Below are 27096 nucleotides of genomic sequence, written 5' to 3' on the forward strand. Positions count from 1 at the left end.
ATTGGCCAGAACTTGGTCATATGCCCAAGTAAAATTCTGTTAATAAGGAAGAGCAGATACTGTGGGGCAACTAGCTATCTCTACCACACTGACATTTCAGGTGAGCCACCTCTTTTATTCCTTGATCAGCCTATTTTAAAATTCTTATTTATGGGCTTCCCTGGTGGCGCAGTGGTTGAGAGTCCGCCTGCTGATGCAGGGGACACGGGTTCGTGCCCCGGTCCGGGGGGATCCCACATGCCGCGGAGCGGCTGGGCCTGTGAGCCATGGCAGCTGGGCCTGCGTGTCTGGAGCCTGTGCTCCGCAGCAGGAGAGGCCACAACAGTGAGAGGCCCACGTACCGCCAAAAAAAAAAAAAAATTCTTATTTATGATGAATTTCAGACATTTGCAAAAAAGAGAACAGTATAACGTAGCCCCATCACAGAACTTCCACAGTTGGCCAGTCTTGTTTCTTCCAGACCTCTTCCTACTCCCCTGGATTATTTGGAAGCGAATTCCAGGCATCATGCCCATTCACCTGTAAATACCTTAGCGCATATCTCTAGAATAAGGCAAACTTTTTCTGTAAAGGGCCAGGTAGTAAATATTTTAGGCTTCTGGGGCTACACATAGTCTCTACTGCATATTGGTCTGTTGCATATTCTTTGTTTGTTTTAATTTAATTTTTTTAAGCAAAGCATTCTTACCTTGAGGGCCTTACAGAAGCAAGCCCTGGGCTGGATTTGGCCTTCAGGGTATAGTTTGCTGATTTCAAACAGTTTGGTTTTCAATTTCAGATCCAGATAAACTCCAAACACTATAACTCATTAATATTTGTCTAAAGTTCTCCCTTCTCTGTATTTTTCTCCTTGCAACTTGTTTGTTTTTTTTTTAGGGAAGGATTCTTTCTCTGAGAAGTCTCCCACACTCTGGTTTTGCTGATTACACTATGCAGTGTTATTTAACATGTTCCTCTGTCCCTTGAATTTCCTGCAAAACTAGGCTGAATCAGGTTCATGTTTTTGTATCTAGAAGAATGTTTCCTAGGTGCTGCCGTACACTTCCTTCTAGAGGCATCTTTCCTTTTTTGATGTTAATAGCCGTTGATGGTTATTGCCTAGATGGGTTAATTCCTTGGGAGTTGCAAAATGATGACATTATACTTCTTTCTGCCATCCCTTCCTCATTCCTTAGCTGGAATACACTAAAAGAGACCTCCCCTTGTCAGTCAGGGTTATCCTGTGTTATAATTCTCAGGGGGAAAGGCAGGATCAGTGCTTGATTCCTTCCTTCATTTACCAGTTATCAAAATGAGTGTTTCTTAGTATCATCTAACATGACCATTGGATTGAGGTTTTGGGGTTTTTTTAAATTTATTTATTTGTATTTATTTATTTTTGGCCGTGTTGGGTCTTCGTTGCTGCGCACAGTCTTTCTCTAGTTGCGTCGAGCGGGGGCTACTCTTCATTGGGGTGCGCGGGCTTCTCATTGCGGTGGCTTCTCTTGTTGCGGAGCACGGGCTCTAGGCACGCAGGCTTCAGTAGTTGTGGCTCGTGGGCTCTAGAGCGCAGGCTCAGTAGTTGTGGCGCACGGGCTTAGTTGCTCTGCGGCATGTGGGATCTTCCCGGACCAGAGCTCGAACCCGTGTACCCTGCATTGGCAGGCAGATTCTTAACCACTGAACCACCGGGGAAGCCCTGGATTGAGTTTTTTAATATAGCATTCTGAACTCAGGGATGTAAATAAACATAGTTTGTATGTCCCGTCCATTGCAGTTATTATCCTTAGTGATGCTCAAGTCCCATCTTTGAACAGTGACAGCTTCTTCAGATTGTTTCCTGAGTTCATTTTGACGTGACCCCAGAAGTCTTTGATCGTTTTCTCACTTTGGGATATGAAAAGATGTTCCAGGTTCATCTTACTTACTTGTGTGTGTATGTGGTAATAGCTTTATTGAGATATAAAGCCCATACCGTACAGTTCACCCAGTTTAAAACGATTTAGTGATTTTTAGTATATTCACGGAGCTGTGCAGCCCTCACCACAGTCAACTTCAGAACATTTTCATTGCCTCAGAAAGTAACCCCATACCCTTTGTACTCTCCCCATACCCTGCCCCCATTTCTCTCCATTCCCCCAGCCTTAGGCAGCCACTAATCGAACTTTCTGGCTCTATAACTTTGCCCCTTTCTTTTTTTTTGACCATGTCACACAACATGCGGGATCTTAGTTCCCTGACCAGGGATCAAACCCGCGTCCCCTGTAGAAGCGCAGAGTCTTAACCACTGGACCGCCAGGGAAGTCCCTAAACTTGCCTCTTCTAGATACTTCATATAAATGGAATCATATACTGTGGGTCCTTTTGTGACTGGCTCCTGTCACTTAGCATAATGTGTTCGAAGTTCATCCGTGTTTTAGCATGTATCAGTACTTCATTTCTTTTTATTGCCAAATAATATTCCATTACATGGATATACCACATGTTATTTATTCATGGACATTTGGACGTCTCAGTTGTTTCCAAATTTTGAGTAATGCTGCTGCAAACACTCGGGTACAAGTTTTTGTGTGGGTGTATGTTTTCATTTCTCTTGGTTATACGCCTAGGACTGCAATTGCTGGGTCATATAACATCTCTGTGTTTGATCTCGTAACAAGCTACCAGACTACTTTCTAAAGCAGCTGCACCATTTTACATCCCTACCCGCAGTACATGAGGGTTCCAATTTCTCTACATCCTCACCAGCACTTGTTATCACTGGCTTTTTCTGATGTAGCCGTCCTAGTGGGTGTGAAGTAGTATCTCACTGTGGTTTTTGATTTTCGTTTCCCTGATGGCTAATGATGCTGAGCATCTTTTCATGTGCTTATTGGCCATTTGTATATCTTATTTAGAGAAATATTTATTCAAGTCTTTTGCTTATTTTTAAATTGTGTTATTTATCTTTTTTTAATTATTGAGTTATAATTACCTTGTATATTTCTTACCACCGACCTGGAATCAGCCATTCCTTTAAGGAGCTCTGGTTCCCTTTATTGGGGAATGATGTTTAGAGACCTCACTCCAGGGTTCCTCATTGCTACTCATTGATCACATGTTTAGTTTCTTTAAGAGAAAATACATCTTGAGTTTATACTGGTTTTTACTTAACCTCATCAAGCTTATATCTTAATTTTCTTCCTCCCACACTGAAAATCCCTGTTTTAAAAAATAACAACATTTGTTTTTGACTCGTTTTTTCACAATACAAAAACACAACAGTCTCAGAATAACACTAACCACCTCCATCAGTATGATTATTAGAAAGTATTAAAGATGTTTCAAAGTTATTTTTGACCTTCAGGTTATCCATCATTTTGCAGTCATTTGAAATAGTTCTTCTTGGTGTGTCTACATGGTCCCTCTTATGTGGTATGTATTTGAGTATTTCCTGTGTGCAGTGGTCTGAGTATTCCACTGCTTTACAAAGGAGGAGAAGGAGAGGGAAGAAGAAAGGGGGGGGGCTTCCCTGGTGGCGCAGTGGTTGAGAGTCCACCTGCCGATGCAGGGGACACAGGTTCGTGCCCCGGTCCGGGAAGATCCCACATGCCGCGGAGCGGCTGGGCCCGCGAGCCATGGCCGCTGAGCTTGCGCGTCTGGAGCCTATGCTCCGCAACGGGAGAGGCCACGACAGTGAGAGGCCCACGCACTGCAAAAAAAAAAAAAAAAAAGAAGAAGAAGAAGAAAGGGGGAAGAGACACAGCGGGTTATGTGTAGTAGGAAATTGCCATGTAGGAATGTTGTGGATATACTTTCATACGTCAGAGAAATCATCATGCTCCAATTTCAGCTTCATACGCTCAGGGTTTACGGGTACTTTTGTTGTTGTTTTTTCAAAATAATAGGGTGGCTTAGACTAAGATAAGCCTTCCCCAGCCTACTTTCTGAGCAGTTCACTAAGTATTTTTTCTAGTAAATCTGCTAACCTGAAGAACTGCACCAAACATTTACTGCTTTTTCATTCTCAAGTGTGTTGGGAGTAGAAGGACATCCTATCCAGCTAGGAGTTGTGGCAGCAGCATCTCCTTTCTGGGCCCACACGTGTTCTACTTAGTTACAAATGTCAAGAGAAGGTCTTTCAATAATCTGTAAGCTTGTTTAGGGCCTTTTTTGGGGGTGAACCCTGAAAACTTTTATTGTTCGAGTTGTAGTGTTTGGCCCCAACTCATTATTTTGAAGACACAAGTGCCCAGTTTTAAAATTATGCCCCTCCCCCCATGCCATCCGGGCCTGGCACTGCTTCTGGGCTGGTCTCTTCAGCATCTTTCAGGGTGGAATTTGAGATCTCCTCTGGCTGCCTTGTTTTCAGGCTGCTGTGAGCCTCCAGAAGCTGACGTGAGGAGTCGCCGCCAGGCCAGTGCACTCTGGCACCTCGTGTGCTTTAGTGTTCTGTCTCCCTGAGCACATGTGAGAAGGAAGGCACTTCCTCTGCTCTGTCGCTGCCTCAGCCCTGCTTAGGATGTGGGCAGGGAAGGTCCCTTGTTGTCACCATAAAGGTCATACTGGGGCTGGACAGCCCTGTGACTGCATTATGCCACTTCAGTTACAGGAAACTCCCCACTGGCCTGTACCCAGTGTCTTTGGTGAAGAACTCATCTTAGGACCACTCACCGGTAGAGGGGCCATGTCATGGCCATAAGCACAGGAGCCCATGGTGATAGAGGACAGACAGTGACAGGTCGGGATGCGGCCTGAGCAGGGGCAGCGGGCCCAGGCTGCGGGCGGGGCGCTTTCCAGTTAAAGTGCGTGTTCTCTCCACGTGAACCTGGAGGACTTGGGCCTCTCCTCGTGCAGCCCGTGTCCCCTCTGCCGGGCAGGGGCCGAGGAGACAAAAACAGATAGGACTGTTTCTTACCTGAGCACCGAGCTGTGCTTTGACTGGATGAAGGTCATCTAAGATGGAAGTGTCTCTGTGATCACTCTCAATATGAGTAAAATGAGCATGGAAATAAAGTGTTGTGTATTTAGAAAGGTGCTCTTCCGGGTACCTTTCGGGCTTTGAAAACTGCTTTTCAGTGAACTGGCGGTTGTCTGGTTTACAGCTGCCGGCTCTGGACACAGCCTCATGTGCCGTCTCTCTCAGTCTTTCCTAACCTGTGCCTCAGGAGGATTGGAAAGTCTGACATCCTCTCAGAAATCTGGCTTCAGTAGGGAGAGTTGAGCTCTGGCCAGGTTACAAACGGTCAGCTCTGAAGGAGATGAGGGTGTTGGCACGGTTGCCGGGTACGTGCACATTCTAAGGGTGCCCTTCTGCCTGTGAGAGAGAAGCCAGGCTGAGAGTGAAAGACCTTCTGGCTGGTGTGTTTGTGTTTGGGCTGGAAGGTCGTGGTGAATATGGAAAGCTGCCCCCTCCTGTGATGGTCTTTTGGGCCTGGGGTGAAGGAGGGTAAGTTCTGGGATCTGACTTTGTCTTGGAATTCGGGTGCCCACTTGCACATGTGTGCCTGTCATTGCACGGTTCTTTTGCCATCGTTCTTTAGTTGAGTTCACACAGCTGCCTCTCCAGAAAGATGGCATTCTAATTATAATTGCTCAGGAATCAATGAAGAATTAGTGGAATTTTGTCCTGCCTCAGCAGATGCAAGCGTACAGGCTCCTCCCTTTTCCTTTGCCCTGCTTGTAAAGAGAGTGAGCTTGAGTGTGGCGCTTCCAAGGCACTTTGACTCCCTCTGATGCCGTGATGCTCTTCTGTGTGGCCTGGTGATGGGCTTCTTGGATGAACGGCCTTCCCCACCCTCCTCTAGGCGATGGGGTGCAGGGGGCCTGCCTCCACGCCACTTGCTCTCTCTTCTAATTACGTCATCTCTTGTCTCTCCACCTTGTCTGTAATCACCAGCTAGTTAGCTGTTCCTTAAATATTTGCGAGATTATGTTTAACTCCTAGATGGTGATAACAGGAAAATGCCAGCCTTCTCCTTTCTTCTTCCAGTACTTGATTCTTGGCGATCTCAACCCTCCACGTTTCTCCAGGAATAGGCATCGAAACTATTACAGAGTGGGGTGACACCGGTTCTGATTATATGGAGTATGCCTTATTTTTCTTTTAATTCGTATTTCAGAAGTAATACATGTTCATTGTAGCAAAGTAAGAAAAAGCAGAGAAGCAAAAACAAGAAAATAAGGGGTGTTTCGTAGCCGTGTTTTTTCCTATACGTGTGTTCTTGGTTTTGTTTTGTTTCCAAAACATACTGTGTATACACCAGTGTACCGTCTGGGCTGTTTTTCCACTTAACATTGTATTGTCTTTCCACGCTATCATATATTCTTGTGAGGTTTTGTTTTGTTTTGTTTTTTTGCCGTGTGTGGGCCTCTCACTGTTGTGGCCTCTCCCGTGGCGGAGCACAGGCTCCGGACGCGCAGGCTTAACGGCCACAGCTCACAGCCACCGGCCCCAGCCGCTCCACGGCATGTGGGATCTTCCCGGACCGGGGCACGAACCCGTGTCCCCTGCATCAGCAGGCGGACTCTCAACCACTGCGCCACCAGGGAAGCCCTCTTGTGAGTTTTTTTAATGGTAATATAATGGTCCATTGTTTAAGTCTATCTTAATTTATGTAATCAGTACCTAGTATTGAATATTTAATTATGGAATATTGAGTCATCTGATTACCTGTTACACGGAATGCTGCAGTGAACGTTCTTTGTGGCTTAATTTTTGTACACATCCGTGTCATTTTCCTTGGGCTAAATTACTATAAAACGTATGCAAATATTTAAAGCTTTTTATGTATACTGACAAGTCATCTTTTAGATAAGCTATCCAAAGCATTACTTCCATCCATCATAGTAACTCTTTGCCTTACCACACTTGTCGGGATTCCTGTGTGGGGTGTTTTGAGTTGGGAGAGGCTTTGCAGTCTGATTTGGGGGCACACTGCTGTATTACCCACCTTCTTCCATTGCTGCCTCCTCTGTAACTTTAGAAATAGATGTTCATGCTGAAAGCCTGAACTTCTCACGTGACACAGGTAGGCCCTACCCAGGTGTGTATCAACAGGGCAATGAATGAAGAGATTGTGGGTTTATCCATATACTGGAATACAACTCAGCAACATCAAGGAACACACTACTCATGCACACAGAGACGTGGGTGTCTACACTGAGCAAAAGAGGATCGACGAATAGAGATAGAGAGTGGATTAGTAGTTGTGGGTCCGGGAGGGCTGGGGAGACATGAGGAGGGACCACGGAAAGGTCCGGAGTTTGTTTTGGAAGTAATAATGAGTCCTAAAATGGATTGTGTTGATGGTTGCACAACACTGTGAACAGACTAAAAACCATTGCATTGCACACTTTAAATGGCTGAATTTTGGGCTTCCCTGGTGGCGCAGTGGTTGAGAGTCCACCTGCCGATGCAGGGGACGCGGGTTCGTGCCCCGGTCCGGGAGGATCCCACATGCCGCGGAGCGGCTGGGCCCGTGAGCCATGGCCGCTGAGCCTGTGCGTCCGGAGCCCGTGCTTCACAGCGTGAGAGGCCACAACAGTGAGAGGCCCGCGTACAGGAAAAAAAAAAAAAAAAAAAAAGGCTGAATTTTATGGCCTAAAGCTGTTCAGAAAAAGAAGATGGACACCAAAGAGTACATACTGTATGGTTCCACTTATTTCAAGTTCTAGGCAGAAGTGATCCAAGAAACAGAAGTGAAAAAGTGGTTGCGATGGGGCAGGTTGACTGGAGAGGGTGGTGGGAACGTTCTGTAGTTTTGAGTGATTCTCATATGGTGTATGCAATCACCAAAACTCATCACATTGGAGGAGGATGCATTCTAGTTGAAAAAACCAAGTAGGCCCTAATCACCTTTTTTTTTCCTATTTAAAAAAATATTTTCTAAAGTCATTTCTCTGCTGGGTAATATGCCCTAAACTTTCTGTCCATCGACAAAGATTTCCACCAGTCATTTCAGGATACCAGCTGCTGCCACACCCATGGCCAGCTCACCCTGGGAAACCACCTTCCCCAAGACCAGAGGTTTGATTGTTAGTAAGCAGCGTCCTGCACATCGTATAATGGCTTCAGAGAACTAAAGGGTAGTAGTTCTTCCTCCACAAACCGACTGGCAGTTGTTCTGCCAGGAGTTTGGTCTGTGTGATGAACTTAGTCATTCTGAGACAGTGGGGCTTGTCATTTCCCCCTTCCAAAAGGAAGTGCCTTTATGCACTTGAAGCTTTCGATGTGCTGTGCAGGTATTTTTGGAGGGTAGGAGACGTTTTAGGAAGCCAGGCAGATTACCTAAGTCAAATCATACTCGCACTTATGGTGAGTGAGGAATCTGTGGGCAGTGGAGGACAGACAGCTGACCCACCTGGTTGGGAACATTCACGGTGAGGAACCTTCCTCGTGTCTCACTGCTTTTCTCTTGTGTGGGATGTAGGAGCTTGTCAGACTTACCATCGAGAAGCAGGGGCATCCGTCTCCAACAAGCCCAGTGAAACCCAGTTCCCCAGCCTGCAAACCAGACGGGTGAGTGCTGACCAGACCCTCCAGTATCTGGGGTCACGGTTGATCTACACTTGAGAAAGAAGGGGAGCCAGGTCCGGAGCCCACATCAGGCAGGCCCTGTGAGGCCCACATTCCCTTCTCAGTGAATTCTGGGTAAGAGCCTGCATTACTTTAAAGTGTGTATAGCTCACACCCGTTCTGAAGAATTGCCTGGTCTCCAGGTTAATAGCGTGACCTTTTCTAAGGATAGTGTGTGATGTCAAAACCCACCTATACTTTTCTTGACCAGCTTCCTCCCATAATTAGAAAGAACTTTGAAGGGTTGGGGTTTAGGGGTTTGACTTGAGAGCATTTAACTTTATCAAGAAAGGAAACTGAGGGTAATGTGGACAGTTATAGGGCCTTGCAATAATTTCTACTACAAGCCCCTAGTAAAAATATAAAACCTACACTTGGAGCATTTTAGAACATCATCTAGTCCAGAGATTCCTCTTCCAGATGAGGAAACTGAGGTGCAGAGGCAGGGGGACTTGGCCAAGCTTCTGCTGTTTGTGGGTGATCGAACCAGACTTGAAACCCCATCTCTGCCTTGGAGCCCAGGGCACAGTGTCAGCTCTGTGTCCAGGGCACCTCCGTCCCTGTCCCCCCATGACTTCCCTGCCCTGGTCACATCCTCATGCTCTCAGGACCTTCTCTGTGGCCTTCTGTAACCCCGAGTTCTCTTCAACTCTCCAGCCAGTCTGAGCTCCCCTTGACAGATCGAGAGATGGAGATTCTAAACAAGACGACCGGCCTGTCGCAGTCGTCCGAGGGGCTCCCAGATTCCACGGATGAAGAGGTCGCGCCCCCCAAACCCCCCTTACCTGGCATTCGTGTGGTTGATAATAGGTAATTTTCTGTTTTTCTAGCACCCTCCTCTATTTATGTCATAATTTCATGAATGGATGGGTAGGATGAGCCAAAAAGAAGACGGTGCCATTAGGGTCAGAACCTGCTCTTTAGGCACCTTGGCGGTTTGACCTTCCTCTGGAGGGGCGTCTCCAGAGGACGTGAGCCTGGCCCAGCGCCCTCCCTTGCCCCGCACCCTGAGAACTCCCAACCGCTTGCCTTTTAGCCTTAACCAAGCAAAAACTGGTACCATTTGTTACGAAAAGAAAAGGAAGAACTTTGGATACTAGTTTTTTGGCACTGATAGGATGGGAGTTGAAAGTGTGAAAAGCAGGTGTGAAGTGTCTGATAATGAAAGAACCCACCTCCCATACCCCAGTATCTGTTTAAAGCATTTTGTGGGGTGTCTGGTTTGATAGGGTTCCTTGCTCTGTTTCAGTCCTCCACCAGCATTGCCACCGAAGAAGAGACAGTCGGCTCCATCCCCTACCCGAGTGGCCGTCGTGGCCCCCATGAGTCGAGCCACCAGTGGCTCCAGTTTGCCTGTTGGAATTAATAGGCAGGTAATTAGCTCCATCTAGAAAGGCAGAGGAAGGCTTCAGGTCTGGGGATTTGCTTCCTGAAGCTGAGAGAAACCCAGTGGTCTTCAGTCCCTGGCGTTGGTCAGGAGGAGCTCTCCGCACTGGGGTGGAAGTTCCCTCACGGGGTGGGGAGGCCGAGACCGGCCCCAGGGCCTCCCTCGCACTGAGCTCTGAGCGCTGGCACAGGCCCTCTTTCTCAGGAGGCGCAGAAGTGGCGTTCACAGCCTACAGCAAAGACGGGCCTTTCCAGCAGGTTGCTGAGCCTGCCGGTATCTCCTTCTCCGAGTAAACGTACCGGCTCCCTCCCCTGGTCTCTGCCACCATTTCCCAGGAGTGACTTGGTTTGTTTTCGTTTTTGCCGGGAGGATTTTGACGTGGACTGTTACGCACAGAGACGACTGTCGGGCGGCAGCCACTCATATGGCGGCGAGTCGCCCCGCCTGTCCCCCTGCAGCAGCATAGGCAAACTGAGCAAGTCGGACGAGCAGCTGTCGTCTCTGGACAGGGACAGCGGGCGGTGCTCCCGGAACACAAGCTGTGAGACTCTAGGTGAGCTGCCGGCGTCGCGGCCACCACTGCTGGCTCATCGTCTCTCCGGGGCTGTTTTGGGCTCAGACAGTGATGCCAGTCATTGGCTCTGTTGACCTTGGCCAAGTCACTCAAAATCTGAGCCTCAGTTTCCTCATCTGCAAAATGAGGATACCAGTGTCTGCCTCTGAAGGGGGTTGAAAGTTTAAATGGAGTAGCAGTGTGAAACCCCATGGGAGATACTGAAATGGTAGCTGTTACTTCAGTTAGTCTGTCAGTGTGTCATTTGACTCCCTTTGCCAGAATTCAGAGCCCTCTGTGCTCAGAGCTCCTGCCCACTTCTGACGGAGGGCGAAGGCAAGGGAGCTGGCCTCGGGCGGTGGGGCCCAGTGAGGGTCTGGCGTGCAGTTTGGCAGGAGGCCTACAGAGCACTGAGCTGTCCATGTCCCGCGAACTAGATACTTCACTTCTGAGAGTTTATCTTAAGAACATAATCAGAGATTTATGGCAAGATTTCTGTCCAGAGACATTAATCTCAGCATTATTAAGAGTAATGATGATAAACTGGAAAGAATCTACTACTCAGTGATAGGAAATCAGGAGACTTATGATACATCCATTTGGTGGAATAATACATAGCTGTATTAAAAACCAATTATGATATAGTGATCAGCGGACAAAATCCAAGACCACTTATATAGTGTTTTCTCAGAGTTTAAAAAGGAAAAAAAATCCAAGGGAAAAAAGACTTTTAAGGAAATATATCCAGTAATAAGCAGAGATTATAGTTAGATTATGGGATTGTGGGTGATTTTTATTTTCTCAATAGGGTTTTTTGGCCACCTTTTGTACAGTGGTCATGTATTTTTCTTTTTTTAAGTAAGAAACTTTTAAAAATCCAGGAAAGTACAAAGAATTGGATAGCAAACAGTCAAATTCCCATCTGGTTTTACTTTTATAAGCAGGAGAAAAATGAAAAATATAAAGTAAAGTGAGAGTCTTTGCGGATGAGATGGGAGATGTGTTTTGGTCACTCTAATGAGCAGCGCTGGGTCAGGGAAGAAGCGTGGGAGCTTTTCTTTCTGTGGGGGCTGGTGGCTCACAGTATGTTTCTCCTGTTGTGAACGCAGATCATTACGACCCTGACTACGAATTCCTCCAGCAAGACCTCTCTAACGCAGACCAGATACCTCAGCAAGTGGCCTGTAACCTCAGCCCGTTGCCAGAGTCCTTGGGGGAGTCTGGGTCTCCGTTTCTCGGCCATCCTTTCCAGTTGCCTCAGGGCAGCTGTCCCCAGCCAGAGGGGCCCTCGGCCCCAGGGCAGCAGATGGATGTGCCGCCTGCTCTTCCTGAGAAGAAGCGCAGGAGCGCGGCCTCCCAGACGGGGGACAGCTCTGGCTGCAGGGCGTCCTACGAGCGGCATCCCTCGCAGTACGACAACATCTCCGAGGAGGACCTGCAGAACCCAGCCTCAGTCCAGTCCGTCCCCTTCACGCCCTTTGCTGCTATTCTTCCCTTTCAGCAAGGAGGTTCCTCAGCCTCTGTTGAATTTGTGGGTGATTTCACTGTTCCTGAATCAACGGGTGACCCAGAAAAACCTCCTCCTCTACCAGAGAAGAAAAACAAACACAGTAAGCTTTTGTTGAGCTATTGTCGGGAAGCACCTTTTGTAACCTAAAATGGTGTTTTATTGAAACATTAGATCAGAATCAAACCAGTGGCCTCGTAATTTCATAAAAGGTAGAACCACAGGTATGTGGACACTTACAGGAGCCTTGCGTTGTCAGTACTGGGGATCATTTTTAAAGCCTGATAAGCTGACATCTCCTTTTGGTCTCGACAGAACCTCAGGTCTGGTCTCCACAGAGTATTTGGCTTCTTGTAGATGGCAGTCAGTTGACCTTCTGGCCCGAACACGTGGTGACAGAGAGAAACAAATATCACGGCATTGCTTCTGGGTAAAGCAGAACAGACATTTGAATTAAAATAGCCCTGATCGCACCCACAGGGGTTTTCTAAGGCTCCCTGAAATGCAGGGGGCTGTTTAGAGAGAACCCTGGTACCGCTCTGTGTTCTGTTTGCAGACGCTGAAATGTCACGTCACCACTTGGAATCTGAGATTTGCTTGGTTGGAGTTGCTGAGGACACTTCTTGGACCAGATGATCTGATATATGATGTTATTAGGGCCCAGGGGTAGAGCTGAAATTTCGGATTTTTGTATTTTGAATATTTTCCAAGGTCCTAAGTAGAGTTCTGCAGGGATTTGCTTTTCTGCTGGCTCCCCGACTGCTCTGTGTTGCCTGTCTCTCTGCCCCGCCCTCTCCCCACGTCACCGGCACGGCTCTGCCTCATCTTCCTTGGGCAGACTGGCTGTCAGTGTTTCAATATGTGTGTGGCCACATCAGCCCACAGCCCCAGGATTCCCTGGCCTCAGTGGAAACATCCGGCAGATGACTTCTGTGACCTGGAAGTTGAGTATCCATTCCAAATTCCCAAGTGAGAGCGTCTGACTGGCCCTGCCGAGAGCGGCCCATTCTCAGAAGGGGAGACCTGGCCTTAGTTACCGCACTGGGTGTCGCCCAGCTTGTATAATGGCCTCGGTGGTATGGTCCCCCAGCTGGAGGGAGAGCTGGCTCTGTAGGGCTAATGATGTTGTTCCCGTCTGTCACGTAAGTTCACTCACTAGAAACCAGGCCGCTAGTAGAGGGAGCTGCAGGCGGCAACGCCAGGAACGTCTCCTTCTGCGCCTGTCTACACGCACAGGTGTCTAAAGAGCCATTGCCTCTCCCCTCCACCCACCTGGCCTGACTGAGCAGCGTGCCCTTGAGGGCTCGCACCCTTGCCTGTCCTTTCCTAGGAATCTTCTGGACCCAGACCAAGAACAGGCTTGCATCTGTGCAAACCACAGCAGGCTTGTGGTGCCGCCTGGCTGGGGAGCCAGGAGCCTCGCCCTCTGAGCTCTTAGACCAGGTGTGGGCAGCCGGCTTCAGGCAGAGAAGAAAAGGAAAGGGGGAGGCGTCCGTTGTTGCCTTTTGAATAGCCTCAAGTCTCCTGTGGCTGAAAATATTTCCTATTAATTTAGGCATCCATTTCTAGGCTCTATGTCATCTGTAAATGTCTGTAGCTCTTGTGCCTGCAAACCTTTAAAATCTACTGAGCGCTTCCGGTGTGGCACCCTTGACATACTCTGACATACTCTGTCGTATTCGTCCTTACCAACCTCCTGGCTGGCCGGGTGTCATTAGCCCCCTTTTTATAGCTGAAGAAACTGGAGCTCAAAGGAACTGAGCCTCTGCCCAAGATCAGATCAGCAAGGAAGTGGGTGGCAGATGTGGGTTTCTGAGCAGTGTTTTCCTAGCTCAGCTCACTGCCTCCCAGGCTGAGGAGGAAGGCCTCCCCCCCACTTCCCTGAGCCCTGTGCCCGCTTACAGTAGGAACCCCTGCGCAGCTGGTGGTCTCCTCGGTGCCCTGTGAAAGGACCCCTGACTTGAGGCTCCCTGAGGCTTAGTCCTAGTCTCAAGTCTGCTCTTCACTTCCCGAGAGGACCCTTGAAGAGTTCCAATCTGCAGCCCCGCAGAAAACTCCTCACAGAGTTGCTCTGAAGGAAAGGAGGAGATAATCATCACCTTTATACTCGGCTAGCGCTGGACAGAGCTCGTGCACGCGCAGCCTCGGCGTCAGAGAGCATCCCCGTCCTGTGGGTTGCTCCGAGGGTCCCCGGCCTGGGAGCCCCTTGTGCCAGACAAGCTTCCTCATCGCTGTCTGCCCATAGCCCCAGGTGCCCACTGGGCCTTCCCAGTGATGCCGGCGGCTGTAGTCTCTGGGCCCTTGTGCTGGGCTACCTTTGAAGTGGACTGGTCCTCCTTGATTCTAGAAGGTGGCGACCATCGCTGCTGCTTCTCTGTGCTTGGTTAGCAGCTCTCTACAAGGACCTCAGCATCAAGGAGTTCATGGCGCTCCTGAAAAGATCGCAGCCTTGCTGAAGCTTTCGGTTTGGGTCAGGCAGAGGCGGTTGCATTCAGGCTCCTTAGGGAGAAATTCGTGGGCATTTGGGGTCATCTTCATGGTTTGCATCTTGCCCTGGAACCCAGTGGTATTGCTTGTGCAGTGTTAGCGAAAAGGCGATGTGGGGTTCCAGGGGGACTGCAAGCTGCGCTTCTCTTTGAGAAGCACTGGTTTTATGGGGGAAACCACCTTTTACAGCCAAGCTCCACTCTGTGCTTTCTGGAGCTGAGATGTTCTTACTGATTCCTTTAAATAAAGAAGGTAACTTTGAACCCCTCTTTCAGTGAAGGGTGCTAGAAAGACGTATTTGGAGAAAGGCATTTCCTGTTTACCTTGACCCCCATTGAGGTACAGAGAAGAAAAAGACCATCTCCCTACCTTCACAGCTGCCTTCCCCAGCAAAGTATCTCTGTCCTTTCATTTCTGACTGGTTTAGGTCTCCAGTTAAGCCCAACTTTCTGGTTATTTGAAAATACGAAGTTAAGCCCTGCAAACTTGTTCTTGCCATGGTGTCTTAGTGTCTGAACTTTGGCTTCACCTAGCAGGTGCTCGCATCCCTTCACCTCCCTCTGAGTTCGTGCGCGGTAACTCTGTAAATAAGTTAGTACTTATTTCTGACGCAGGTATTGAGGGGCGCAACGGTGCCTTTCCCTCCAAACACGTGTCTGTATAGAGGATGCCCTAACACCCAGGAGCTTCCTCCGCTACCTAGAGAAGGGGAAGGGCGGAGCAGTTCCGGCCTGCCTTGACCTCGACTTTGCGACAGGGAGTGGAAAGTGCGAGATCCCATTCACAGAGGTAGACTGGGGCTGGAGAAAGGGCTTCTGCTCCAGTCCAGCCTCACAGCTACGGACACCAGATGACGGCTCTGTCAGGTCCAGACTGTCACTTCTCCCAGAACCCTCTGGAGTCTTCAGAAAGGCCTGGCTCAGAAGATGGGCTTGGATCACTAGCCTCCAAAAGTCAGAAATAAAGTATACGCTGATGCCCTCACGGGAGGGCTGAGGGCTTCACACCTGCCGCGGAGCCGCTGCCTGCGGCCAAAGGCTCCGTCGGTGGCGCCACAGTGCCGGTGAGGGAGCCTGCCCGCTGTGCGGGCCCCGCAGGTGCAGGCAGCTGCGCCGTGAGGCCGCGGCTCCGCGACAGATGGCCGCAGTGGCAAGGGCTAGGGCTGCTTTTTTTTTTTTTTAGCATCTTTATTGGAGTATAATTGCTTTACAATGGTGTGTTAATTTCTGCTTTATAACAAAGTGAATCAGCTATGCATGTATCCCCATATCCCCTCCTCCTCGCGTCTCCCTCCCACCCTCCCTATCCCACCCCTCTAGGTGGTCACAGAGCACCGGGGCTAGGGCTTCTTAAAGGGCTTGTAGAGAGGAGGATCCTTATGTTTCAATGTGAGCACTTCTTTTCTCACTGTTCGTCCCTCTGTACAGAGGATGTTCCATAGAACCTCTGGGCTTGGAGGGGGAGAACTGAGCTTAGTGACTGTTATTTCTCGCCTACCCAGCGGGTGCTCTGCAAGACCCGCCCCCGGGGCTGCAGCCTGGTTCAGCAAGTCACTGAGCAGGGACAGATGCGGGGGGGGGCGTGCGTTCTCTTCATTCGTTCATTCTGTAAATATGTGTGGATGCCTGCTATGTGTTAGGCACCGCTGATACAGCAGCGGACAGGATGGACAAGGTCCCTGCCCTCCTGCAGCTTCAGCTCTTGAGTGAGAGGCAGTAAGTCCTGTTGCACCTGCTTCGGAGATTCTTCCTGAACCAAACCACTCACCCCCACCCCCACCTCCACCGCGGCCTTTCACCTGAGCAAGACAGCCGCCCAGAACCGTCTTCCCAAGACGAAGCAGCTCCGGGCACACCCGGGGTGGGGGTGGGGGGCTTCTGTGGGTTCCCGCCAACTCAGCGTCAAGCCCGCTTCCTTACCCCGTTCACACAGCCCCATGCAACCTCCTGGGTCATCCCTCTCCCCTCACCAGCTGTGCTCTGCCAACCGGACCCTCGTCCTGGCTGTGGACCTCTGCCTGGCCGGGAAACCTCTTCCACCCGTCCTCACCCTTATTCTAGAGAAGCATCCCCATCGCCACCCCATTTCACTGTCCTCCGTGGGACACGCATACCGCACCTCGGCCTGTTTTCTGTCTCCCTGGGGAGGGTGTGAGCACCACGCAGGCGAAGGATTCGCTTTGCTGGCCCCTGTGTAGTCCCAGCACCTGGGTCAGGGCCCAACACATAGTAGGTGCTCAGAAAAATCAGACGAAGGAGAAAAGCCCAGCTAGCTCGTGATGCGCAGTGGGAAGGCCTCCGACGGAAGGGAACGCGGGGCTGAGGAGGGGCTGCTGGGGCAGAGCCGGCGGTGAGAGGCCTCCACGGAAGTCAGGGAACCTGAGCCCGAGGCCCAAAGGAGGGAGAGAGTCGGGCCTGGCAGCGTAGCAGCAGGGTTGTGGGAAAAGCAACTGGAACAGCGCTGTGGAGAGCCCCGAGCATGGTCCGGGAACTGAGAGAGCCAGAGGAGCGGGCAGCGTGCACTGGGTGCCCGCTGTGCCCTGAGCCCTGCGCACGGCCCACAACCACGGCCCTGGGGAGGCTGGAAAGCCCCGAGGGCTTCTCAGCACGGAGTGGAGTGCCCCCTACGCCTTTCTAAAAACAGACTCTATTCCCTAGAGCTGTTCTAGGTTCCCAGGGACGTTGAGCGGAAAGTACAGGGAGTTCCCATAGATCCTTGCCCTCCCTCCCCGCACACACGGCTCCCCACCACCACCCCCGCCCCCCGTCACCACCTCCACCGTGACCCCCCGTGACACGCCATGGTCGCCGAGTCAGGGTTCACATCGCCTTGACACGGGTGTCCGCGTGGTAGTGTCGTACAGAGTGGGCTCTCCGGGCCCTCACCCTGGCCGCTGTGAGGGGGTAGGGTGGGGATCTGTGCACGGCGGTCTCCAGCCCAGTGCCCCCCTGTGTCCGCAGTGCTGGCCTACATGCAGCTGCTCGAGGACTACTCGGAGCCGCAGCCCGCCATGTTCTACCGGACGCCGCAGAAGGAGCACATCTACCAGCAGAAGAACAAGCTCCTCATGGAGGTGTATGGCTTCAGCGACTCTTTCAGCGCCGGGGATGCCCCGCAGGAGCTCGCCCCGCCCCCCGCCCTGCCCCCCAAGCAGCGGCAGCTGGTAAGCGGCCCCTCCCGGGTGCCCCTCGCTGTTCCACCCCCAGCAACCAGTCTCTCATCCTGACGGGTCTCTAGGAACTGGGATGGTCCTGGGGCAGGTTTCGGCACCTCTCCTTCCGAGCCAGGGCTCTGGGCCGTGCTCTCGTGCCCTCGCTGCGGCCTGTCTCCTGCTGCACCATCTCCCCACCCTGGGGGGTGGCACCTTTCTTTTCCAGAGCAGCCCCTGCAGCTGGGGCTGGCTTGTACTCAGAATGTTTGCTTTCTCTGTTGACGGTCCTTTTTCTCTCTTCTTTGGCTCCAATATAGACCTCCCAGAAAGGAGGGACTCAATCAGAGCACAGGGCACGGTCTGTGTAGGGCCATCTGTGGACTTGATTTACATAATGGGCCTCACTCTGCCCAGTGATTTAACACCCCGCCCTGGCCGGGGATGGCCCAGTGAGAACCAGCTCTATTGAAGCAGGATGGCTTTGCACAGAGCCGCTTTGTGTTTGAGGCATGGCGCACCGTTCGTCCTTCAAAAACCCCTCCTGTGTAAGGCCTCCGTGTAGGTGGCACAGAGGCAGGCTGTCCAGCCGTGGGCAGGCTGTGAAGCCCTGGGACCAGACGAGGGGCACGGCGGGTGCGCCTCTCAACCCTTTTCTCTTTGCCACCAGTTTACTAACTGAGTGGGCTCTGGTCAGGGTGTGGAATCCAAACGTCCCATCCAGCCGTGTTCTCCAGGAGAGGAGACCCGACTTTATCAGAGCTGCATGTGCTGTCTTGCTCTTACGCTGGTCAATCTGGTAGTGATTTAACCAGCGAGGGGCCCAGCGTGGCTGGCCAGGCCGCCTTTTATCCATTGCGAGAGGACGTGAGGTACTGCCCCGACTTTTCTGGGAGGCAGCTGCCGACCGGACGACAAAGGTCCCTGGGTGACTCCTCGAAACTGTCTGGGCCTCAGCAGTGCTGTGATCAGGCCTCGAGCATGCCTGTCCCCAGGCATCCCCGAGCCTGCCTACACTCAGCGGGCTCTGGGGCTGGCCCCGCAGAGCCACAGCCAGCCTCTTGGGGGACAGCCTGGTCTAGTAGAGGAAAGGCCAGGCTCGGGCTGGGAGTCGTGGGTCGCAGCTCTGCCACTAACTAGCTGTGTTTCAGCAGTTGTGCTCAGGGTCTTAGTTTTTCACCTGTCCTGCTCACCCCACAGACACCTGAACATGCCCGAATATGAACAGAAATTGAAAATTGATTCTAGGATTTCAAGAAGAAATTGTCACCACAGAAATATAAATGCCTGCCCCCGGGACCTCTGACCTGAAATGTTTGTTGGACAGCTGGGCTAGTTAGGTTGAAATGTGAAGTTCTCTCATCCCCTCCTGCCGGAGTGCACGCGTGCCTGTCGGCCGGCCTTGGGCATCTTCTCTGTACCGTGTAGCCCATAGGCGTCAGAGCACTGGGGAGAGATCCCTAAGGAGCGCACGCGAGTCCCAGCCTGCGTGAGAGAGCTGTCAGACGGCCTCACCTGTGGCAGGGCGGTGGTGAGGGCAGCTCTGGGGAGAGGCCTGCCGGGGGCCCGGGAGGTGGGCCTCCGCCCTGAGTGAGCACCGGGGCTTTCGTATGGTGTCGCACGATTCTCCCCACGGCCCCTGGCACCCCCATTTTAAGTAAACTGAGGCTGAGAGAGCTGGCGAGACTGATTCAAAGCCCACTGCCAGAAGTGGAAGATTTGGGAGCCGCGCCCAGCTCTGACTGAAGCCTGGGCACACTTGTGCCATGGCCTGTGCCGGCTGCTTGGCATCCCTTCTCCAGGGCAGACGCAAGAAGTGTGACCCCATTTTTCCAGACAGAAGTGAGAGTGCTGGTTACACCTGCTGGCCCGCGTGCGCCGAGGGAGGCTGGTTCTAAGTGCTTTCCGTGCATACCGCCCAGCACCGTGTTCCCCACATCCTACAGATGACCACCTGGGGCACAGAGAGCTTTGAGTAATGCCCAGGGCCAGGCAGGTCATGAATGGTGGGGCTCAGATTAAACCCAGGCAGCCTGGCTCCCCCTCTGCACTCTGCCGGAGCACAGCCACCCACAGAGGGGGGTCTGGGGCCCGAAATAAGCGGAAGAGCAGGGACTCACCCAGAGGAGTCTGTGTGGCTCCTCCCACCTTACCGCCACTTCCAGCGGACCCAGAAGTGAAGAGGGCGCCCACTCACCCAGGTCACCTTTGGCAGGCATCCTTAACCCCTGAGCTGGGCCGGGAAGCCATCCCTCTCCAGAATGTCCCAGCAGAGTCGGGTAGCAGCCTGTTTAGCCTTTATGTGTACATGCCTGACTGTTCTCTGCTTTTCTCCCTCCTTCCCTGTCTTCTCTCTCCTTCCTCTGTCCAGCAGGCCTCCTATGCTGCTTCTTCCTTCTCCTCTGTCTCCTACTGTGTCCAGCAAACTAAAGTGGCCTTCACTCCCGAGGACGGCAGTGCCACTCAGGGCATCAGTGTGTCCGTCTCTAACTCCTTTCTCAGCCGGCACGGCAACTTACCTGTGCCCTCGGTGAGTCGCTCCCTGCTGCTCGCTACTGGGAAACTGGTGAGCGAGATCTTTCCCTTGTCGCTCCTGCCTCCCGATGTGTGTGCTGCTGCCCATCGCCGGCTCTGTCTCTCCGCAGGCCCCTGCACTAGATGGGAAAGGGTATGCGTGGTTGGCTGGCTGTGGCCCAAAGGACTGTGTGAGCCGGTGGGGCGGGGATCATTAGCGGCCACGCTTGGAACGTCATCACCCAGGCATAAACTGGCAGGGATGTCTTGGCCTTTTTATTCCATTCTCACACTGGGCCTTGGGTCAGCCCTGTAGTGTTCTGTGTTTAAAAAGGAATAGTCCTCACGTAGGAAGCAAAGCCCCAGAGAGCAGGTTATACCCAGCATGACGGAGTTTGAGTTTGAGAGCTGTATCAGTTAGCTTTTGCTAACTCTTGCTACGTAACATACCACCCCAAAACTTTGTGGCTTAAAGCAACAGTAACTGTTTGTCATTGCCTAGGACACAGCTTAGTAGTGTGGCTGTGCTGACGCAATTAATCTGTTCCAATGAAACTCCGGATGTCAGGGGAAAGAACTTGGCAAGGGGGCACATTTGGGCTCCACTTAAAATCGGTTTATCCTCCCCAGGCCTCAATTTCTGTCCCTTGGGATTGTACTTTTCCTTGCCTCTTATAGCAGTTCGTGAATGGGAGGATTAAGTAAAATCACAGGAGACTTCCAGGCACACTGTAAGCCTAGAAAGTTTATTACTATTGCGCTTTCTCTTAGAGGTCTGGACTCTGGTCTTGGCTCTGCTCTGATTCTGTACAGGAGAGCTTGGGCAAGTGGCTTAACCTGCTTGCACTTCCCTTTCCCTCTATGAATGACAAGGTTGACCTGGTGACTTTTGGAGACCTCTCCAAGCTTGGGTTCCCAGTGTGGTCTTGTCCAGTTTCCGTATTTGGGAGCCATCCAGCGCCCGGTTTAAGCTGCGCCTGCCCGTTGTGAGGCCCTTGGGGCGCAGTCCTCCCTTCAGTGTGCTAGGGCCTAGCTTTTTAGAGCCGGCACCAACCATACGTGCTGTAGAAAGGCTAAACACCACTCGCCCCACCCCCAGCCCTGCCCTGGTGCCAGACGCCCTCTGTTTCCTCAGCACGCACCTCTGGCAAGCTCCTTTCACAAATCTTGCTAAACTTGGCTTGTAGACAATCCCAGCTCTTGACAGTTTTCCCCCCCTCTGTGAACAGAAAGTAAGTGTGAGTTTTCCTAAGGGTGTCTACAATATCCCTTTTGAGTAGTTTGGGGTAGAAGACTGTCAATGCATTGGACTGTTTACTACGGAATTAAAGAAAATTTGAGGGCATTTTAATTAAGTTTGGGTATGAGTACGTCATGGTTTTCAGCCCTGGCACATAGGGGAGTCTTACGGCATCTTGCAGCAGAAATGTTGTGTTCTCAGCGGCAGCTCCACAAAGGAGCCTGAGGGGAGTGAGCTAAGAAAGGTGCTTTATTTCACTTAAAGGAAAGTCCCTCCAGGCCTCAAGAGCTGTTAGTAATGGCCTAAATGTATGCAACACTTGACATTTGAAATGCTGAAACCCCGGAGAAATGATTTAGTGTAATACCAGCGTATTCTTCGCATATTCTCTGCTACGTTCTAAGATGAGCCCCAGACAGAAGGGCTTTGACATGCTCTCAGAGCAGCCCTTTATTCCCGAATGTCCCTGGGCCTGTGTCGTCAGTCCAGCATGGAATTCCCAAGGGCCGCCTCATAGGAATACAGCAGGTGCCAGATCTGAAGACACCGCACACAGTTCTTGGTCCAGTGACCTGTTACTTCTGCCGTGTAACAGGAAGATCGAAAACCTTGCCAAGGGAATTGTAGAGCAGTTTACCTGCATTGCTCAATGTAAAATGAAGTAGGTGCTGAAAAAGCATTCTTGTTCCCTCTTCCCAGGATCCCAGGATAAGTTTAATTCACTCTCCTAGTGCGGGTGAGGCAGCAAGAAGGATCCAGAGCGAGTAGGATGGCCCCATCATCCTTGAGAAGCCCTTGCAATTGAGTAGGCAGAATAAGTTGGGCATAAAAGAGACTCCAGCCCGGGCAGAGTGTGAGTAACAGCGTGAGAGTCGCAGATGGTCTGTGGAGCCAGGACAGTGCCAGGCGGCGCTTCGTGGGGAAGGGGCGCTTGAGTGGTGGTGTGAAGGACAGTTAGGATTTCAGGGAGATAAAGGTCAGGGAAATCTAGTCAAAGTTGTTCCACACCGAGGGCCCTGCCTGAAGATGAGGCCGGGAAGGCCTGGCATACATTCTGGAAGGAAGATTGTCTCAAGTATAAGCACGCAGGACTGAGGTCCTGGGTGAGTGGGCTGGAGGGTAGTGACAGTAGCCAGCCCTTCCACATGTCCTGCCCCTTACCCCAGACCAGCTGCTCCCCGAGCTGCCTTGTGGGTGCGGCCCTCCGGGTCTCAGGCCAGTCTTGAGCTCTTTCCCCACTTGTGTGCCAGACACGTTCCTGCTCCCGTTCCTACCTGGCGCCCACCCTCCTCTTCGCGGTCTCCAGCTGGGTCTGCTTAGCCCCCCCGTCCACAGACTCCCTGTCCTTCCCGCCACGCGCTGTGATCCTAGGAGACACGCAGCCGGACTGACGTGTGGTGTCCAGGGTATTAAGACCAGTTTGATGGGAGAAGGCGTTCAGGGAAACGATGAGTGACCGTGAGACCAGAATGACGCGGAGAGCTAGGTGCAGCCTCCCCCGGGCTGGGAGGCCGACGCCCTCGTTCCTGTTCTGATTGTGCTGGGCCTTGCAATGGGCCTGCCCCTCGGTGACACTGGTAAGGGTTTGAGTGGCGGGCCCTCCTAGAAACAGCTCTCAGACGTGGTGCTGGCGTCTGCTCCTGTCCCTGGATTCTCCTCCATCATTTGTACCCCCTGGGCTGCCTGCCCTGTTCTCACTGCGGCCCAGCCCGTGCTGGCTGCCCGCCTTCCACCTCCACCCGCTTCTCGTCCCTCCAGCACCAGCCCTTCCCCCCCTCACCCTGAAGTCCCACGTGCCGTTTCCTCACCATCTCCCTCCTCTGGCTTACGTTTTCTGTCATTCTGAACCCTAGTGGTGCCAATCTTGAAAGTTTTGGGTTGGGTCCATATTCACCTTACCTTTGACCAAGGTGTTACTGAGAGTCTGTCAGTAAACGTTGGGGTTGCCAGTGCCCTCCAGGTATTGCAACGGCGACATTAGAAAGCTCCGCCGTCTCCTGAACTATTTTCTGGTACATCCTTTCTTTGCCAACCGATATTTACTATCACCAAGAGATCTATCTGGATGCTAGGAATCTGCTGAAATACTTTCTTTACCATCTTGGCTTCCGAAATGATTCTGGAGAAGTAAAACTACTAGAAGACCCAGGTTTTAAGAAGAACTTCGGAAATACCCGTAATAACTGTCATCTGTTTTTAAAAATCTTTCGGGTAACAGAGTCAAGGGTGTGTCATGTTGAGGACTTCAGTTTAAAGGGGGGAGATGTGTGGAGCTGCTGACAGTGACTCTCTGAGGGCTGGGCGCAGGCTCTCGTGCCGCAGCACGCGTGTCCTTCAGGGCCCAGCCAGGGGAGACTCGCTCTGTCTCCTCGACCTCCCGTCACAGGCATCCCGGAGACCGGGGCACTCTGACAGGTCTGGAGGCCAGACGGGGAAGGGGGAGGAGGCGGGAAAGAAGAGACGACGGAGCCTGGTGAGAAAGGGATTGTGGGCCGGAGTCACGAGCGGGCCGGCCGCTCAGCACATCACAGCACAGCGTGTGCCCTCCTGCTGGGAAAAATGTGTTCCTGCCTCCCGTGCCTGCCTCTTGTTTCTTCCTGCTGCCACCTTCTCCTTATGGCTTCCTGCCCTGCTTAGAGAGAACTCACTCTGAGAGAAGAGGGCGTGTCTGTGGGCAGCACTGGGGCCCAGGGACGGGCAGGTGTGTCCCCGAGCTGACCTCTCCTGGGGGCCGTTGTGCCGTCGGCCTGCCCAACTCTGTGGGCTTTCCTGGAGAGCAGCCCCGGTACCATCAGCATCGGGCAAGCCAGGGCCATGATGCCGCCCGCCAGAGAGTCTCTGCGGGTGCCGCTGCGGCTCGCTGCGGCCCAGGCAACCCGGGGGCCACTCAGGTGCCCGGAAGCCGTGGACTCTCAGGCTCTGCCCCATTTTGGGGGGCCTCACCACGGAGCGTAGTGGGCAGGTGCTGGTGTCTCCTCGCTAGACTCTGGGCCCCCTGGGATTAGGGATCCACCCCCGCCACACGCCTGCCTCGCGGGATGGGCCAAAGCCCTCGGCCCCCCGTCCTGGTGATTTCTGTGCGTGTTCCCCCATCCCCTGAGTTGACCAGGTGAGAACTGAGCTCATCGTGTCCCCCCAGCCCCACGTACGCGCCTCGTTTTCACGGGACACGTGCACACCCAGTCACCAAGCGCCGTGGCCCGTCCCGTTGCCCACCCCACGCTGGTCCCTCTCTCCACCCCATCGCCGCCCCCGGTGTGGCCACCGTGGCCTCCTTTCCAGCCTTGCCGCCACAGCCCGCCGCCCTCCTTCCCCGCAAAGCAGCACAGGCAGACCAAAGTGTCACCCCGTCCCCGCAGGGCCAGGCCGCCCACCTGTCCCGGGCCCCGCCTTCCCTCCGCTTTCTCCTGCCCCCCTCCCACCCCACCCCTGGGCTTCTCTCCTCTGTCCCGGCCCTTTCCCACTCCCCCAGTCCCTTCCCCACCAGGCTTTGTCCTTACTTGCTGCGTGGACCTGAGCGTGCCACCCCAGCTCCGCTTCCTCCTCTGTCACTGGGGGCGTGAAGTTGTCGGGAGGATTAAAGGGAAAACACACATAAAGAGCATAACGTAGTGCAAGATGCCCGCCGGCATCAGTAAAAAGGGAGGAATTAGCACAGTGCTGCCGCGTTGGGTGGTTTTTCTTTCTTCTGCAGGGCTCAGGCTCTCTTTCTCTGCGAGTAGGGATTGGGCTTTTTATGTTCTTGGACTTTGTACCTGGGTCAGGGCCCAGCAGCAAGTCGCAGGTGCTCTGTGACGCTGACCTGACTAGGAGCGGTGACAGGGAGGCGTCCAGCTCTCCCCCACCCCACCATCCCGGCCGTCTTTCCCTGCTTCCGAGCATTTCATCAGAACAACCTGAGCGGACTCATCACGGGAGAGGCTCTCCGTTCCCACGAATCAGAGGCACTGATCCCAGGCTGTGGCCGAGAACCCTCTTTCTTCCTCTTTTTCCTTCTCTGCTGACCCAGGAGGCCCTGGCTGCTGGCTCTCTGGCCCGAGAGACTCACAGGCACTTCTTGTCTGCTGGGCCCTTGAAATATGATTTGGCTTCTCCGGGAAGTTCACCCTGTGCTTTTCCGCCCTTCCTCAACGAGCCGGGGTGCTTGTGTGGCCATCGCTTCCCCGAAGTGTGACGCCCGAGTTCACTGCCCCTCCGAGCCTAGACACAGCTTTGAGGCAGGAGGCACAGGCAGCCAAGCACCCACCAGGTTTCTGCTGCCCACAGGGGAGCGGAGAAGCCCGGCTCTGTGCCGAGCCCCCACCCTGGAGGAGATGGTCACCGCCTGAGTCCAGGAGTGAGCCTAGCGCACCTGCTGTGGACAGCAAGGGCCGAGCGAGGAGGCGGGACTGGTCGTAGCCCAGAAGCAGGACCGGGGCTTGGGGATCCTTGCCCCAGGGGCTCGCAGCAGCAGCCACTCCACCCAGCTGTTTCTGCCCCTCCTTCTGAAGGCTCCCTGACTCTGTTGTTGGTGCTCACGGCATTGTGGATGGTCAGCGCCCGCAGGCTGCTTCACACACAGGAACTTCCCTGCAGCCCCTCACTGCACGTGTACGTCTGACTCAGTCCGTGACAGTCGACTGGTCGGGTACCAAAAGGAGCCCCTGGTCCTCGTGAAGGTCCTGTGTGATGTGAACCCAAAGGGTGCTGTTCCTACACTGCCAGTTGCCTTTACATTCATGTTTTCAAGCTGCTTGTCGACTTGTCAAAGGCCCTTCCTTCCTGCTCTGTGATGGAATGTTTACCCCTGTTCTGGAGATGGAGGCACCAGAATAGAGAAACTGAACCATTTGATCAGAGTTTTAAGTCAGAGCTAAGGTTAGAATCCAGATTCCCACCCTGTGAAATACAGTGTCAAGTTGACATTTATGAATTGCTTAATGGCCAGTAAGCATTGAGACCCGATGAGGCTGAGTAGAAAGAAAAGCCCGTGCACGGGCTGGACGTTGAGAGGCGTGCTTTCGTCCTTTGTGTTCTGACACAGAGTGTAGCTACAGGCTCTAAATAGTGCTAAAGATAAGTATAAATCAGAGCCCTTGTCCTGCTGTTTAAATCCAAACTGAGTACAAAGTAGCTGAGTCAGATTTCTAGAGCTAAGTTCAGACCATTTTGGAATCTCTACTAAATTTTCTTATGGAGAGTTGATGTTATTAAGGTTAATATTTAATGAATATGCAGAGCATCCTGAAACGTATTGGAGGTCCTCACAAGAATGTACTTAGCCACAAAACCGTGGGCCAAAAGCGTAGTGCTTTCAAGGAAGGTCTTGTGATTCAGCTTGCAAAAATATGGAACATGAGAAGAAACATAGTAAATTTCTACTTACATCTGTCCTAAAATTCTCCTGAGCAAAACATTTTTGTTCTTTTACATCCTTTGTTATAAAATTACAGATTAGAATTTTGAAATGAGTTTAAAACATAGACTCCACCAAGAATTTTATTCAAAAAGAGAGAAGGTATTTTTTGAATCCAGCATGAAGCTGATGTTGCCTTTCTTGGGTGAGCTGAGCGCTGTCTCATTGTTCACATGATGGGACCAACAACAGTGTCTGTCCTCGCCTTGAGCAGAGAAATCGCAAGTGCAGAAGGTTGTGGCCTTGGCCTCAGAATCTGCCTCTTGGCTTCGGAAACTCATCTTTGGACATTACCTAACATGTAGTTGTTATAAATTAACAAGTGCATC

The 27096-nt window shown here is 52.2% G+C and overlaps 1 protein-coding gene across 5 annotated transcripts in view; it reads left to right on the forward strand.

Annotated features, from left to right (window-relative positions):
- The window catches only part of RAPGEF1 (Rap guanine nucleotide exchange factor 1), a 233375-nt gene that overhangs the window by 176865 nt on the left and 29414 nt on the right, over positions 1-27096 (forward strand). For all 5 annotated transcript variants that reach the window (XM_027104474.1, XM_027104470.1, XM_027104472.1 and 2 more), the window contains 6 exons: positions 8391-8479; positions 9194-9346; positions 9786-9909; positions 10293-10476; positions 11586-12086; positions 17431-17633. In XM_027104474.1, the coding sequence (XP_026960275.1) occupies positions 8391-8479; positions 9194-9346; positions 9786-9909; positions 10293-10476; positions 11586-12086; positions 17431-17633 (1254 nt within the window). The remainder of the gene's footprint in view (positions 1-8390; positions 8480-9193; positions 9347-9785; positions 9910-10292; positions 10477-11585; positions 12087-17430; positions 17634-27096) is intronic.

The sequence above is a fragment of the Aethalodelphis obliquidens genome, unplaced genomic scaffold (genome assembly GCF_003676395.1).
Source record: "Aethalodelphis obliquidens isolate GAN/ISIS:26980383/991018 unplaced genomic scaffold, ASM367639v1 scaffold7, whole genome shotgun sequence".
Lineage (NCBI taxonomy): Eukaryota > Metazoa > Chordata > Mammalia > Artiodactyla > Delphinidae > Aethalodelphis > Aethalodelphis obliquidens.